This window comes from Carcharodon carcharias, chromosome 18, assembly GCF_017639515.1.
Source record: "Carcharodon carcharias isolate sCarCar2 chromosome 18, sCarCar2.pri, whole genome shotgun sequence".
Classification (NCBI taxonomy): domain Eukaryota; kingdom Metazoa; phylum Chordata; class Chondrichthyes; order Lamniformes; family Lamnidae; genus Carcharodon; species Carcharodon carcharias.
The window spans coordinates 72,535,045-72,548,665 of NC_054484.1; the positions used below are offsets into that span (position 1 = coordinate 72,535,045).

Below are 13,621 nucleotides of genomic sequence, written 5' to 3' on the forward strand. Positions count from 1 at the left end.
AAAGTGGTTGCTTTGTGGATTATCAGCAATACAATGGTTGAAATAATGTATCAATTTTTGTTGGAGCAAGGCATCTTATGATTTGCCCATGTTTTTTTTCTGCACTCTTCAGCTGGAAGAATTTTTTGCGACATAATTTGCTGGAAATTTGAGCTGATAATGAACTAAAGCAATGAGATATCTGGGACCTTCATGAACGTCAGGATCACCAGAGCATCTCCAATTATCAGATGAGATTCAAGGGTCGAGAAAGAAACTGAAGAGCAACAGAGAAGGAAATAGGTTGAATGAGAGTCAAATGAGATACAGAAAGGAGGAATAGAGAGAGGAAAAAGATAAAGATTAATTGCATTAACAATTATTAAAAGGGCAGTTGTGCTATTCATTGAGCCCCAACTTTCTGCAGCTGGCTTATGGGCAATAAATGTGAAAATTCAATAAGTTCTTAAAAATAATAAGGTAAAATAGGTGAGCTGCTGTTTGAATGACGTAAACAGTTGGGGTGGTGCAAACTGACCGCAAAGTTCTGGATGTTCACAATTTGTCTCACTTCAATAATGACTGCCCGCCTCATTAATACACCATTTTTTTTTCTGGAAGTTTTGAATCTATATTTATTAATTAGCAAATCACTTGCATGGGACCAAAATTGTTTGCAGTTCTATAAAATTGAAAATTAATTGATCATCAAATTTTCACATTTTAAATGGTTTTCATATAACGTGCTGTCTAGATATGTGCTTCCAGTTGCTTGATTTCTACCAGGGATGAAAAATTTCCACCTTTTGGTAGAAATCCGACTTTTTGACTCTGGAATTCCACGCTTTAAATTCCTTCTCCAAGCTCCGTCTTCACAGAGGTGTATTTGAAGTATATTGTGCTTTAAACATTTTTTAAAAATGCAATGCAGCTCAGCTTCTGAACACAACAACAGAATGAGAATAGACTTGCTATTGAGTCTGGCAGAGAGGGATGTGTGTGTGTGGTATGCCTACACCTGGTCATCTGTGCAATGTATTGTCATATAGCTTTGTCAGATGCACTGCAGTGCGAGCTGCCGGGTGAGGAGAGATTGTACACGGTTTGTGAACATCAGAAATCATGGATTCCAGAGACACTTCTGAGATTGAATGTGGGCTGGAGCACGAGGCAGCAAGGTGGGACATCCCTGAGTGTGGCTGCTGACTGGGAGGAAAAGCAGGCGGCTGGCATCCGACTTCGAGTTGTAGAGGTACAACTGTGCAGCTTTTCCTTCCCCATTCCCCCTGCTTATGACACCTGCTTTCCAAGTCATACCTGCCCATGAGGCCAGAATTTAAGAAGTGCAAATACTTGGGAGGGTTGTTGGACTGATGAAGGTAATAGAGATAAGGAGGGGTTTGAAACGAAAGATGAGAATTTTAAAATGGAGTGTTAGGAACTAGAGAGTGCTTTAAGTAAGTGTATGTGTATTTGTCTGTGTAAGGAGTAAGTTATAGCTTTAAGTTTAATTTATTTTTTGTATGCTTGCTAAGAGAGGGTAAAACCTGGGTCTACTTTCATTTGGAGATTTCTCTATGAGATGGGGTCAGCAAGTCTGAAGCTCTGTTTGTGTACCTGCATTTTAATAAGGCTTTATGACCCTTGAAATTGCTTTGGGAAGTTAAAACAGAAGGGGAAACTGCTGTTGCCTAGCAACATGGGGCCCACAGAGATAGAAACAGAAAGTTTGAGTTCAGTTGATGATTATGATCTTAAGGTGAAGGGAGCAGTTTAAGACTCTCGCTGCACATACTAGCAGATTGCTGAGGAAAATCAGTCTAAGAATCTTAGATGAGTTGCTCTAAAGTTAAAGTAACACTGAATGTCGTGTGAGTTCTGGATCTCAATGGAGGTACCAAGTTGTCAGTAGTCAACTGGGAGAGGGAACTGCAGGAAGCAGACCCTGAAGGAAAAGGAGAAAGGTCCCAAGGAAACCTTTAAATTAAGTCAAAGAATAAGCACAGGAACCTGAAACAAGATCCCATTCAGTGAAGCTGAAGTAAGGAACGGAGGAAAAGGCTCCAAATTAAAGATGCAAGCTGCGGGGAGCGGAATTAATGCAGAGTGGGCTTGCGAGAAGCCACAAGATCTGAGGAGACAGCCAAAGGTTGGTGACTCCTTACTACAGGGCTGTAAATCAGTAGTGTTCTGTTGGCATGGCTGAGTTTCAGAGAGTGCACTGAAGGTGAAGCTTGAATGCATGAGGCGATCCAGGAGAGAGGAACATCGGTGGGAGAGATCAAAGCCCTGGAGGTGAATTCTTGTTGAAGACGCCCAAGAGAAAGGGTCACTTGGAAGAAGATTCCAAGGCAAGTTCTTCGAGTGGAGATTGCAAACTCCTGTATGAAAGACTGAGTTTCCATGAGACTGATTGGCTCGTAGTGTGATGAAAATCTGGGGGGTGTTGATGAGAGATCCATAGCATCTGCTTTTGATAAAATCTGAGACTTGATCTTGGTTCTTGATCTTATGTGTCTGACCATAGGTCACCTATTGGTTTGCATAGACTGTATACTTACTGTGAACATTAGAGTATAAGAGAGATTTTATAACTTGTGTTATCCTTATGAATTTGCCTATGCCTGTAAAGGCATGGTTGTGGGTGAAGGAGTAGTGTTATATGTTTCATCTTTCCTTGTTTAACAAAAGAATAAAACATTTTTAAAGATATAGACTCTGTGACACCATGTTTCTAAACAAAAAAATAAGGTTAGGACCTTTCAAGCCAGGTTCCACCCTGGGATCTGACTTGTCCAGTAGTAACATCAGCTGGGATCATAACAGGAGGCATTGTTTAGCCAGGAGCCAATGGTAGGTCAGTGAGCCAGGGGTAATAGGGTTTGATTTGATTAAGAAAATGGGCTGCAGAGTCTTGGATGACCTCTGGTTTACAGAGGATAGCATGTATGGATGCCACCAAGAGTACGTTAGAATAGTTAAATCTAGAGGTAACAGAGACATGGATGAGGGTTTCAGCAGCAGATAAGCTGAGGCACGGGTGGAGATGGACAATGATACAGAGGGGGAAATTGGCAATTTTAGTGATGGCGCAGTTATGTGGTTAGAAGTTCATCATGGAGTCAGAACAGTTAGGTTCAGCCTGAATCTAAGTGGGATAGAGAAGCAGAGGGATCGGGTAAAGATGCACAAATCACTAGAAGTAGCAGTGAGGCTTTATTTTTTTTTAAAGAAATCACTGGAATTCATTTCCAGAAGGATGAGGGTTAAAGATTGGTGGGAAGGAAACGAATTTGTCATGGGACCGAAGGCAACAACTTTAATCTTCCCAATATTTAATTCAAAAAAGTTTCTGCTTGTCCAATAGTGGATGTCGATCGAACAAGCAGTCTGTGAATTTACAGACAGTGGAAGGGATGACTAAAAGCTCATTTGAAGCTTGTGATTTACAAATCTGCCTTTGGAACTGGAAGTATATTCAACTGTCTAAGCTGGGCCATGAAGTAAATCAAATTCAGTGCTAGATTGTAGCCTGGAGTTTCGTCCATTGACACAATTGGGACATTGGATCCAAAAATGCCCTCATTGTTGGTGCACGTTTTGCCAATGTCAAGTTACTCCGAAGTATCCTGTCAATCTCATTCGACTATACCAAAATTTAAAATAAACATAAATCAGGTTAACCAATCAGAGGCCAACAAAAGCACTAAAACCATACCATGTATTTCTTTTTTAATTATGGACGTTTAAGTTTCAACTACTTTAACCATCATTCATGCACAAGATGGACAGATAGAAATAAATCATGTTCTAGTGTTAGTATTTATCCTGTATTACATGTATTGACTGCCCTAAACACTGAAATGTTGAAAAGCATAGGTCATTTTGGTGATTTGATACAAATGCATTGGTCCACAGTCGTGACTATAATTGAAGGTAAACAAAGGGAAAACTAATGTTTTACCCACTTGAAGTCTAATAATTCCACCCATTTGAAGTGGCCTAGAAGCATTTGCATTTCGCTACAGATCATAAAAAGTACTGTAATTACATGATTCCTTGTTAGAAAAGATTTTCAGACCTTTGAAATTTCGACCGCTCTTACCTGATTCTACCAAATGCAGCAGACTTCAATGCACGTGAATATTGTATCTGACTTCTGTCATATTTGTAGCTCTTTCTTAAATGCTAAGAAACAAATTGTTGCTTTGATATTTTCACATAATCTGGCTCAATTAGTTAGGGACTGCTATACACATTGTAACTGTCAATTTTTTTAAGCTTTCAGTGGAATAAGGTTGCTTACCCACATTATTTTCACATCAAGATGTTATTCTCTTGATTATTCAACAGAAGAGGAGAGGCATTGCTCACCCTTTTTTCATTTCCTTCCCACAAAACTTGCAATTCTTCAGGAATTCATGTTGCAAATTGCATTTCAATTGTTATAGAAATTTTCGTGCTTAATAAGTTCTTAAAACAACTTAAAAATTGAGTCAATATTTGATCATTTACTTAGTCAAACATTGTGTAAACTTATTGTGGCTCTACCTGTATTCTTTCTTACTTATAATCAAATTTGTATTAGGTGGATTTGAATTCCAACTTTATAGACTCATGACCACAACTTTTTCAGTTGCCCGATTGCACCAAAATTCTAAGTTGTAGGCATTAGTATACATCAAATTTCAATTCGTTAAAACAATTCCATGGTAAGGCTGTCAGTTCGCAAAGGTTTGCAACCAGGAGCAAGGTGCTGAGCTGAAGGAACAATGGGGATTTAACGTTTCAATGTGCAGCAATAGTCCAATCAACTACAGTCAACAAGCCAGGAGTTGAAAAAGAGCGTGCGAGAAGCCGGGAGTTGAAAAAGAGCACACTGAGAGTGGACCTGCATGAGAAGGGCAATGGCAGCAGGAAATACAGAAGTATTTGGGTGTTCTTGTGCATGAAACCCAAAAAAATGTTAGCATGCAGGTGCAGCAAGTAATTAAGAAGGCAAATGGAATTTTGACCTGTAATGCTAGGGGGTTGGAGTTCAAAAATGGAGAAGTCTTGTGACAACTGTACAGGGTGTTGGTGAGGCGGCACCTGGAGATCTGTGTACAGTTTTGGTCCCCTTATTTAAGGAAGGATATGGTGACATTGGAGGCAGTTCAAAAGAGATTCACTAGGCTGATTCCTGGGATGAAGGGTTGACTTATCAAGAACGGCTAACCAGGTTAGGCCTTTATTCATGAGTTTAGAAGAATGAGGGGTGATCTTATTAATACGTACAAGATTCTGAGGGGGCTTGATAATGTAGATGCTGAGAAGATGTTTCCACGATTGGGGAATCTTAAGCTAGGGGACATAATTACAGAATAAGGGGACACTCATTTAAAACTGAGATGCGAAGAAATTTCTTCTCTGAGGGTAGTGAATGTCTGGAATTCTCTACCCCAGGGAGTTGTGGAGGTTAGATCACTGAACGTATTTAAAGAGGAGGTAGATTTTTGAAATATTGGAGTTGAGGGCTGTGGGGAGCTGGCACGAAAGAGGAATTGAGGCCAGGGGTAGATCAACCATGATCTTTTTGAATGGTAGGCCAAATGGCCTACTCCTATTTCTCATGTTCTTATGTACTAAGTTGGGCCATGTCCATCCTTATTATTGGAACATGGATATTTGTTGTGTAAAAGATGTCCACAATATTTGTTCACACCATGTCATTCCCCTTAGAAAATAAGAATTTTAAGGGGTAGGGGAGCAGAAGGATTGGGGAAACATACACAAATCACTGGAAGTAGCAGTGCAGATTTTTTTAAAAATGGGATTCATTTCTAGAAGGATAGAATTGAAGAGCAGAGACTTTGTTAAACATTTATGGAACCTCGGCTAGACTACACTTGGAATATTGTGAACCGTTCGCCTCCATAAAAACAATATTCAGGTACTGGAGAATGTGCAAAAATGCTTTATTAGAATGATATCAGAACCGAGAAGTTATTCCTATCACATAATATAGAGCATGCTTAGGCCTCTCTCTAAGTTAGAGGTCTTTAAGATTATAAAATGTTTGTTAGGATAGTCTTAGAGATGTTGTTTCCATTTGTGGGGGACACCAGAACTTAGGGCCATAAATATAAGCTAGTCGCTAATAAATCCAACTTGGTAGTTCAGTAGAAACTTTACCCAGAGGGTGGTACCACAAGGAGTATTTCAAGGTTGGAGGAAGCCTGTGGAGCACCAGCATGGACCTGTTGGATGGAATGGCCTATTTGTACTGTGAGTGCTATGTAATTTAGTATGTACATGTTTTTTATACCCCTTTTGAGTGATTTTTGGAAAAATTAGTTTGCAATTTATACATTCTAGAGTGAGAAAATCAATTGTATAGTCACAAATCTGTCTTGAATATGGATGGAATGGTGAATGTAATGTCAGGATTTTATTATGCTTTATATAATAAAAATTAAACATTTTAAAAATTGATTTTTAAAAATTTATGTCAGTATTTTGGGGTAAATTTTTCCTCTTGATTTTTTTGCAGGTTTGACCTTGAAAATAGAACTTAAAAACACCTTTTTAATGGTCTTTTTTTAACTTTAAGCTTAAAACGATTTTCATGTGTATATAGAAGACTAAAAGTATTTCTAAGATTAAAACCATTCTAGTAGGTTGTAGAACAGCTTTACTGTTAATATGGAGGTCAGAAGATGTTCACTTTGGAAATAGAGTTTAATGCAGAACTGAGCTGTTATGTATTGTGAAAGTTCTAGATTTACTGAGTGAGTTGATCTCAGCCAGGACAATAATAGCATTGTTTCAGTTATCCTTGGTACCTCTTGAGTTAGAGGGATAGAAGATCTAGATTCCTTTGCCGATCAGTGTTCAGTAAGGCTTGCGTGCAGGAAAAGAATGGCTCAGACTCTGTTCTGATATCAGTTGAGGTTCTGTCAGTGCTTGTTACAAAGAATAATTGCTTGGGCAAGTAACTAGGGGGATGCCTTGTATCTGTAGATTTGAAGATTATTTGTGCCTTTTTAAAAATTGAAAGAAAACAAACTAGTAAGGAAAAAGATGGTCCAAACCAATTTGTCAAAATCCAAGTTACCTCTAAATGCACCTCATTAGCTGCATAACAAACAGTGAGAGAGACTGTACTAAAAACTGCCAATCTGTTATGAATTATATTGTACAGAGAACTGAAGAAGCTCTTTTAGAACACTATTTGAATGCAACTTCCTTGTACCCACTGTATATTGTCTCCAGGAATTTAATTACCGCTAAAAGCATTTCCGCTGCCATCTTTTATTTGCACCCACATTGAGTTTCTTGGATTTTTTCCTACTGGTAAAGTGGTTGTATATGGGATTCCCAACCAAGTCTAATCAGATTGCCTTGGCATGGCAGACAAGGAAAGTAAAAGCAAATGCATTGATGATGCTTTGTGTGATTTGTGGGTGCTGCATTGAGTTTACGCACTAACAGTAAACCCATGAAGTATAATTTTAATCTGTTCCATTGAATACTGTTAAATTGTATTCTTTTGAGGTATTTTAAATACAGCTTTAGTAAAAGCTGCAGTCATGTATTTTGTACTGTGCACAATTCAGCATTTGCTTTTCTTTCGTTCCTGGCAGTCACGAATTATAGAAAATTTATGGTCTCTTTTAGGGTTTTTTTTTCCTAGTTTCCTTCATTTGTTCAGTTCTGTTTGACTTTTTGTACTAAGTTTGTATTGATAGTGTTTCTTTTCTTTTTTTCTACAGCATTTTCAGTTGGCATTGATTGATTCCAACCCTTGCACTCTGTCCAAAGCGGAAAGTAAGTAGTTATATTTTTGACAAACTTGGGAGGTGGGGAATGGATTCTGTAAAAATGTTCATGTTCAAAACTAACGCAGAACTAGGGATTATTTAATTCCTGTAGTGACAGAATCACAGAATCTTAATGGCACAGAAGGAGGCCATTCGGCTCATCTTGTCTGCACTGGCTCTCCAAATGAGCATTATGACCTAGTGTCATTGCCCAGCGATTTCCCTGTAACCCTGCACATTGCTTCTATTTAAATAATCATCTAATGCCCTCTTGAATGCCTCGATTGTACCTGCCTCCACCACACTTCCAGGCAGTGCATTCCAGACCCGAACTGCTCGTTGTGTGAAAGTTTTTTTTCTCACATCACAGTTCCTCCTTTTGCAAATCACTTTAAACCTGTGCCCCCCTCGTTCTTGATCCTTTTATGAGCGGGAACAGCTTCTCCCTATCTACTATGCCCCCTCATGATTTTTGAACATCTGAATCCAATCCCCTCTTAGCCGCGTTCTCTCCAAGGAGAACAGTCCCAACCTCCCGAATCTATCCTCGTAGCTGAAGTTTTTCATCCCCGGAACCATTCTTGTAAACCTCTTCTACATTCTCTCCAATGCACTCACATCCTTCCCATAATGTGGCACTCAGAACTGTACACACTACTCCAGCTGAGGTCTAACGAGTGTCTTATATAAATTCAGGATCGACTCCCTGCTCTTGTATTCTATGCCCCTATTATTAAAGCCCAGGATACTATATGCTTTATGAACTGCTGTCTCCACCTGTCCCTGCCACTTTCAATGATCTATGCACATAAACACCCAGGTCTTTCTGCTCCTGCACTCCCTTCAAAATTTCATCCCTTGTTTTATATTGTCTGTCCATGTTCTTCTTACCAAAATGCATCACCTCTCACTTCTCCACATTGAACTTCATCTGCCACCAATCTGCCCACTCCACCAAGTTGCCTATGTCCCCTTGAAGTCCCACACTGTCCTCCTAGCAGTTCATAACACTCCAAAGCTTTGTATCATCCCCAAAATTTTTGAAATTGTCCCCTGCACACCAAGATCTAGATCATTCATATATATCCAGAAAAGCAAGGGTCCCATTAACGGCCCCTGGGAACTTGACTACAAACCTTCCTTCAGTCCAAAAAATATCCATTGATCATTGCTCTCTGCTTCCTATTTTCAGCCAATTTTGTATCCAAGTTGCTACTGTCCCTTTATTCCATGAGCTATAACTTTTCTCACAAGTCTGTTGTGTGGTACTGTATCAAATGCCTTTTGAAAGTCCATGTACACCACATCAACAGCATTACCCTCATCGAACTTTTCTGTTACCACTTCAAAAAACTCCAGGTTAGTTAAACACGATTTCCCCTTTAGAAATCCATGTTAGCTCTTCCTTATCAACCCATATTTTTCCATGTGGCTACTAATTCTATTCCAAATAATTGTTTCTAGAATCTTGCCCACCAGTGAAGATAAACAGATTGGTCTATAATTGCTGGGCTTGATTTTATAACTTTTTTTGAAAAAGTCCTCTAGCACCACCCCTGAATCTAGGGAAGACGGAAAGATTATGGCCAATGCCCCTGCAAATTCTACTCTCACTCCCTTCAGTACCCTTGGATGCATCTCATCTGGTCCCTGTGCCTTGACGACTTTTAAGTACCGACAGTCTATTCGGTACTTCATCCTTATCAGTTTTGAACCCTTCTAGTGACAAGAGTTTCCTCATCTGTCACTATGGCCTAGGGTGCATCTACCTCCTTGGTAAAGATGGATACAAAGTATTCATTTAATACCTCAGCCATGTCCCCTTCACCCAAGTGTGAGTTCCCTTTTAGGTCCCTAATCAGCCCTCCCTTTATTTTGTTGGCTGCCAGCTTTTCTTATAATCCCTCTTCGCTTCTCTAATATGCTTTTTCATCTCCCTTCTGAATCTTCTGTATTCCTTTTGGTTCTCAATTGTATTTTCTACGTGACACCTGTCATAAGTACACTATTTTTTCTTTATCTTAACTTCAATCCCCTTTTTCATCCATGGAGCTCTGGATTTGTTTGTCCTACCTTTCTCTTTCCCTTTCAATGGAATATACCTTGACTGTGCCCGAACCAGTTCTTTTTTGAAGGTAGCCCATCGTTCAGCTAGTTTTTCCTGCCAATCTTTCATTATCTGGCCAGCTACATTCTTGTCCCATCGAAGTTGGCTTTTGTTCAGTTAATTATTCTTACTCTGGATTGCCTATCGTCCTTTTCTATCATCATCCTAAAACGTACAATACAATGATCACTGTTCCCTAAATGTTCCCCAATCATTCCTTGCGTTTAAATGCCAGTTCAATGTAAACAAAGTTTGTGCACATCATTTTGTGTTCAAATTGTCAGTTTCTCAATTAACGTATAAAGAGTGCAATGTAAGTTTTTGTGCATTATGCTTTCATCCCAAAAAATTAAGCAGTGATGTGTATGCTAATTCGATCCAAGCGGCTTGGGAATCATTGGTTTGTTCACTGCTAGGTGCAACAGCTTTAACATGCACATTATTCTCTAAGATTCGTTGCTAATTATTTTGTTTATTCTTGATGGAAGGCATTTCAATTAATCCAGAATAAGAGAATGCTTAGTGATAAGCAAAGCATTGCTACCAACATTACATTCCTGATCTAATCCACTGTTGGGTTGCGTAAATTCATTTAAGGATGCACTCTGCTGAGCACTTACAGGAAGTATTACTGTAAATGATGGAGTCAATTTGAATATGTGACAGTTCTGCTCACCAGGCATTTCGGCATCAAACTTTTAATTCCCAATAGCACTGATGGAAATCAGTTTTCTGGCAGTGATACACTTGTAAAACATGTCAAATGTCAATAGATTAGATCCATGTTTACACAGTCCAGTTTAAAAATGATGCCTCAACACTGTTCTGAAGACGTCATCTGGACTCGAAACATTAACTCTTTCTCTCCACAGATGCTGTCAGACCTGCTGAGTTTTTCCAGCAATTTTTGTTTTTGTTTCAGATTTCCAGCATCCACAGTATTTTGCTTTTGTGTCTCAGCACTGGTTTAGTATGATCAATTAAAACTATTGTTCCGACCCACCTTCAGGTGAGGTTCCTCAAAGTTGTTGACCCAGGTGAGACCCCTCAATTTGTCACCATCTAGCTGGGACACCCTCAAATTGTTATGCCCCGGGTGAGGAGGGATGAACTGGCTCCCTGCCTTTATTCAGCCCCTCTGTTGGTCACAACAATATTTAATCCAAAAAGGGTACCCTTCGTGGATATCTTTTTCCCAGACCCAATTGTTCTGATTTTGAAGGAGCCAATTTGATCAGACTTTCTTCAGTTAAAGGTAAGAGTAAGTTTATTAACTTACCAAAGGGGAGAAAGGATAAAACATGCATAAAAACAAAAAACTGCGGATGTTGGAAATCCAAAACAAAAACAGAATTACCTGCAGGTCTGGCAGCATCAGCGGAGAAGAAAAGAATTGACGTTTCAAGTCCTCGTGACCCTTCAACAGAACTGAGTGAATCTTAGGAAAGGGGTGAAATATAAGCTGGTTTAAGGAGCTGGTGGGGGGGGGAGAGAGAGAGAAGTGGGTTGGGGGGGGGGGCTGGGGGCTGGGGGCTGGTGTGGTGTAATCTTTTGATTATCTGCTCCTATCGCTGCTTGCTTGTCCCTACAACCACACCACCCCCCCACTTCTCTCTCTCTCTCTCTCTCTCTCTCTCTCCCCCGCCCCGCCCCCCCCCCCTTAAACCAGCTTATATTTCACCCCTTTCCTAAGATTCACTCAGTTCTGTTGAAGGGTCATGAGGACTCGAAACGTCAACTCTTTTCTTCTCCGCCGATGCTGCCAGACCTGAGTTTTTCCAGGTAATTCTGTTAAAACATGCATAGGCGGTCATAAAGGTTAAAAGTAGGAACTTAGCTTGAAGTAAGTGAATATATATATGTATATAAAACAAAAAAGGTATACGGAACAGTCTCTCACTTGTGGAGAGCTGGTGATTGAGCGTTGCGATTCTAGTAGAGTTGACTCTGGTTGCCGAATAGTCGGTTTTGGGGTTCCACACCTGTAGGGTTGAATTCGGCCAAGAGGGAGCGAGATCGAGATTGAAGTAACTGCAAAATGGCGATTTACAAGGGTGCTGTGTGTGGCTGTTTATTCTGAGTCAAACTTCCAGCACTTGCTCTCTCTCTCAGAGCAGCCCACCAACAGACAGGCACCAGGGCAGCTTTTCAGCTCACTTTTAACCCCTTCTTTGTATATGCCAAGTGGGAAACAAATTCACAATTCTGTCTGGGCATTGTTCACAGGATTTCTTGATGAGATGATACTCATCTCCCTTTATGTCCCTTACCTGCTCTTGATCTTTTCATTGAGAACTTACGGCGTGACATCAGTTGTCTCAATTTCTCTGCTCCTCTCATCCACTCTAACCTGTCTCTTTCTGAACTTGCTGCACTCCATTCTCTCAGGTCCAACCCTGACTTTGTCATCAAACCTGCTGACAAGGGTGGTGCTGTTGTTGTCTGGCGTACTGACCTCTACCTCGCAGAGGCTGAGCGTCAACTTGCAGACACTTCCCCCTACCTCCCCCTTGACCATGACCCCACCACTGAACATCAAGCCATTGTTTCCAGGACTGTCACTGACCTCATCTCCTCTGGAGATCTTCCCTCCACAGCTCCCAATCTCATAGTCCCCCAACCCCATTTCTACCTCCTATCCAAAATCCACAAACAGGACTGTCCCGGCAGACCGATCATGTCAGCCTGTATTTATGACCTGTCTGCTTGTTGCAGAGAAATTACAAGGGGTTAAATTTTGTGTGGCAGGCATGGAGAATTGTGCGGGAGGCCACACGGAAGGTGCTGTCTAAGGGGCCTTGGTGAGTTCCTGCAGTGCATTTTGTAGATGATACACTTTGCTGCCACTGTTCATTGATGGTAGAAGGAGTGATTGCTTGTGGATGGGGTGCCACTCAAGCAGGCTGCTTTTTCCTGGATGGTGTTGAGTGTCTTGAGTGTTATTGGAGCTGCACTCATCCAGGCAAGTGGAGAGTATTCCATCACAATCCTTGTAGATTTGTGCCTTGTAGATGGTGGACAATAATTGGAGAGTCGAAGTGAGTTAACTCGCCGCTGTTTTCCTAGCCTCTGACCTATAATACCATAAGATGTAGGAGCAGAAGTAAACCATTCAGCCCATTGAGTCTGCTCCGCCATTCAATGAGATCACGGTTGATCTGATAATCCTGCACTTCACTTTCCTGCCTTTTCCCCGTAACCCTTGATTCCCTGACTGATTAAAACCTGTCTATCTCAACCTTGAATATTCTTAACAATCCAGCCTCTACAGCCCTCTGCGGTAAAGAATTCCACAGATTGACTGCCCTCTGAGAGAAGAAATTCCTCCTCACCTCTGTTTTAAATCGGTGCCCCCTTACTTTGAGATTATGCCCTCTGGTCCTAGACTCTCCCACAGGGGGAAACAGCCTCTCAGCGTCTACACTGTCAAGTCCCTGAAGAATCTTGTATGTTTCAATAAGATTGCCGCTCATTCTTCTAAACTCCAATGAGTGCAGACTCAACCTACTCGACCTCTCATAAGAAAATCCCTCCATACCCGGGATCAACCTGGTGAACCTTCTCTGGACTGCTTCCAATGCCATTATATCTTTCCTTAGATAAGGGGCCCAAAATTGTTCACAGTATTCTAGGTGTGGCGTAACGAGTGCCTTGTAAAGTTTTAGCAAGACTTCCCTATTTTTCTACTCCATTGCCTTTGAAGTAAAGGCCAACATCCCATTTGTCTTCCCTG

General features: G+C 40.7%; 1 protein-coding gene across 2 annotated transcripts in view; it reads left to right on the plus strand.

Annotated features, from left to right (window-relative positions):
* Nucleotides 1–13,621, plus strand: part of kdm6a (lysine (K)-specific demethylase 6A) — a 284,665-nt gene that overhangs the window by 174,232 nt on the left and 96,812 nt on the right. For both annotated transcript variants that reach the window (XM_041210596.1, XM_041210597.1), the window contains exon 7: nucleotides 7,734–7,788. In XM_041210596.1, coding sequence (XP_041066530.1) covers nucleotides 7,734–7,788 — 55 coding nt within the window. The remainder of the gene's footprint in view (nucleotides 1–7,733; nucleotides 7,789–13,621) is intronic.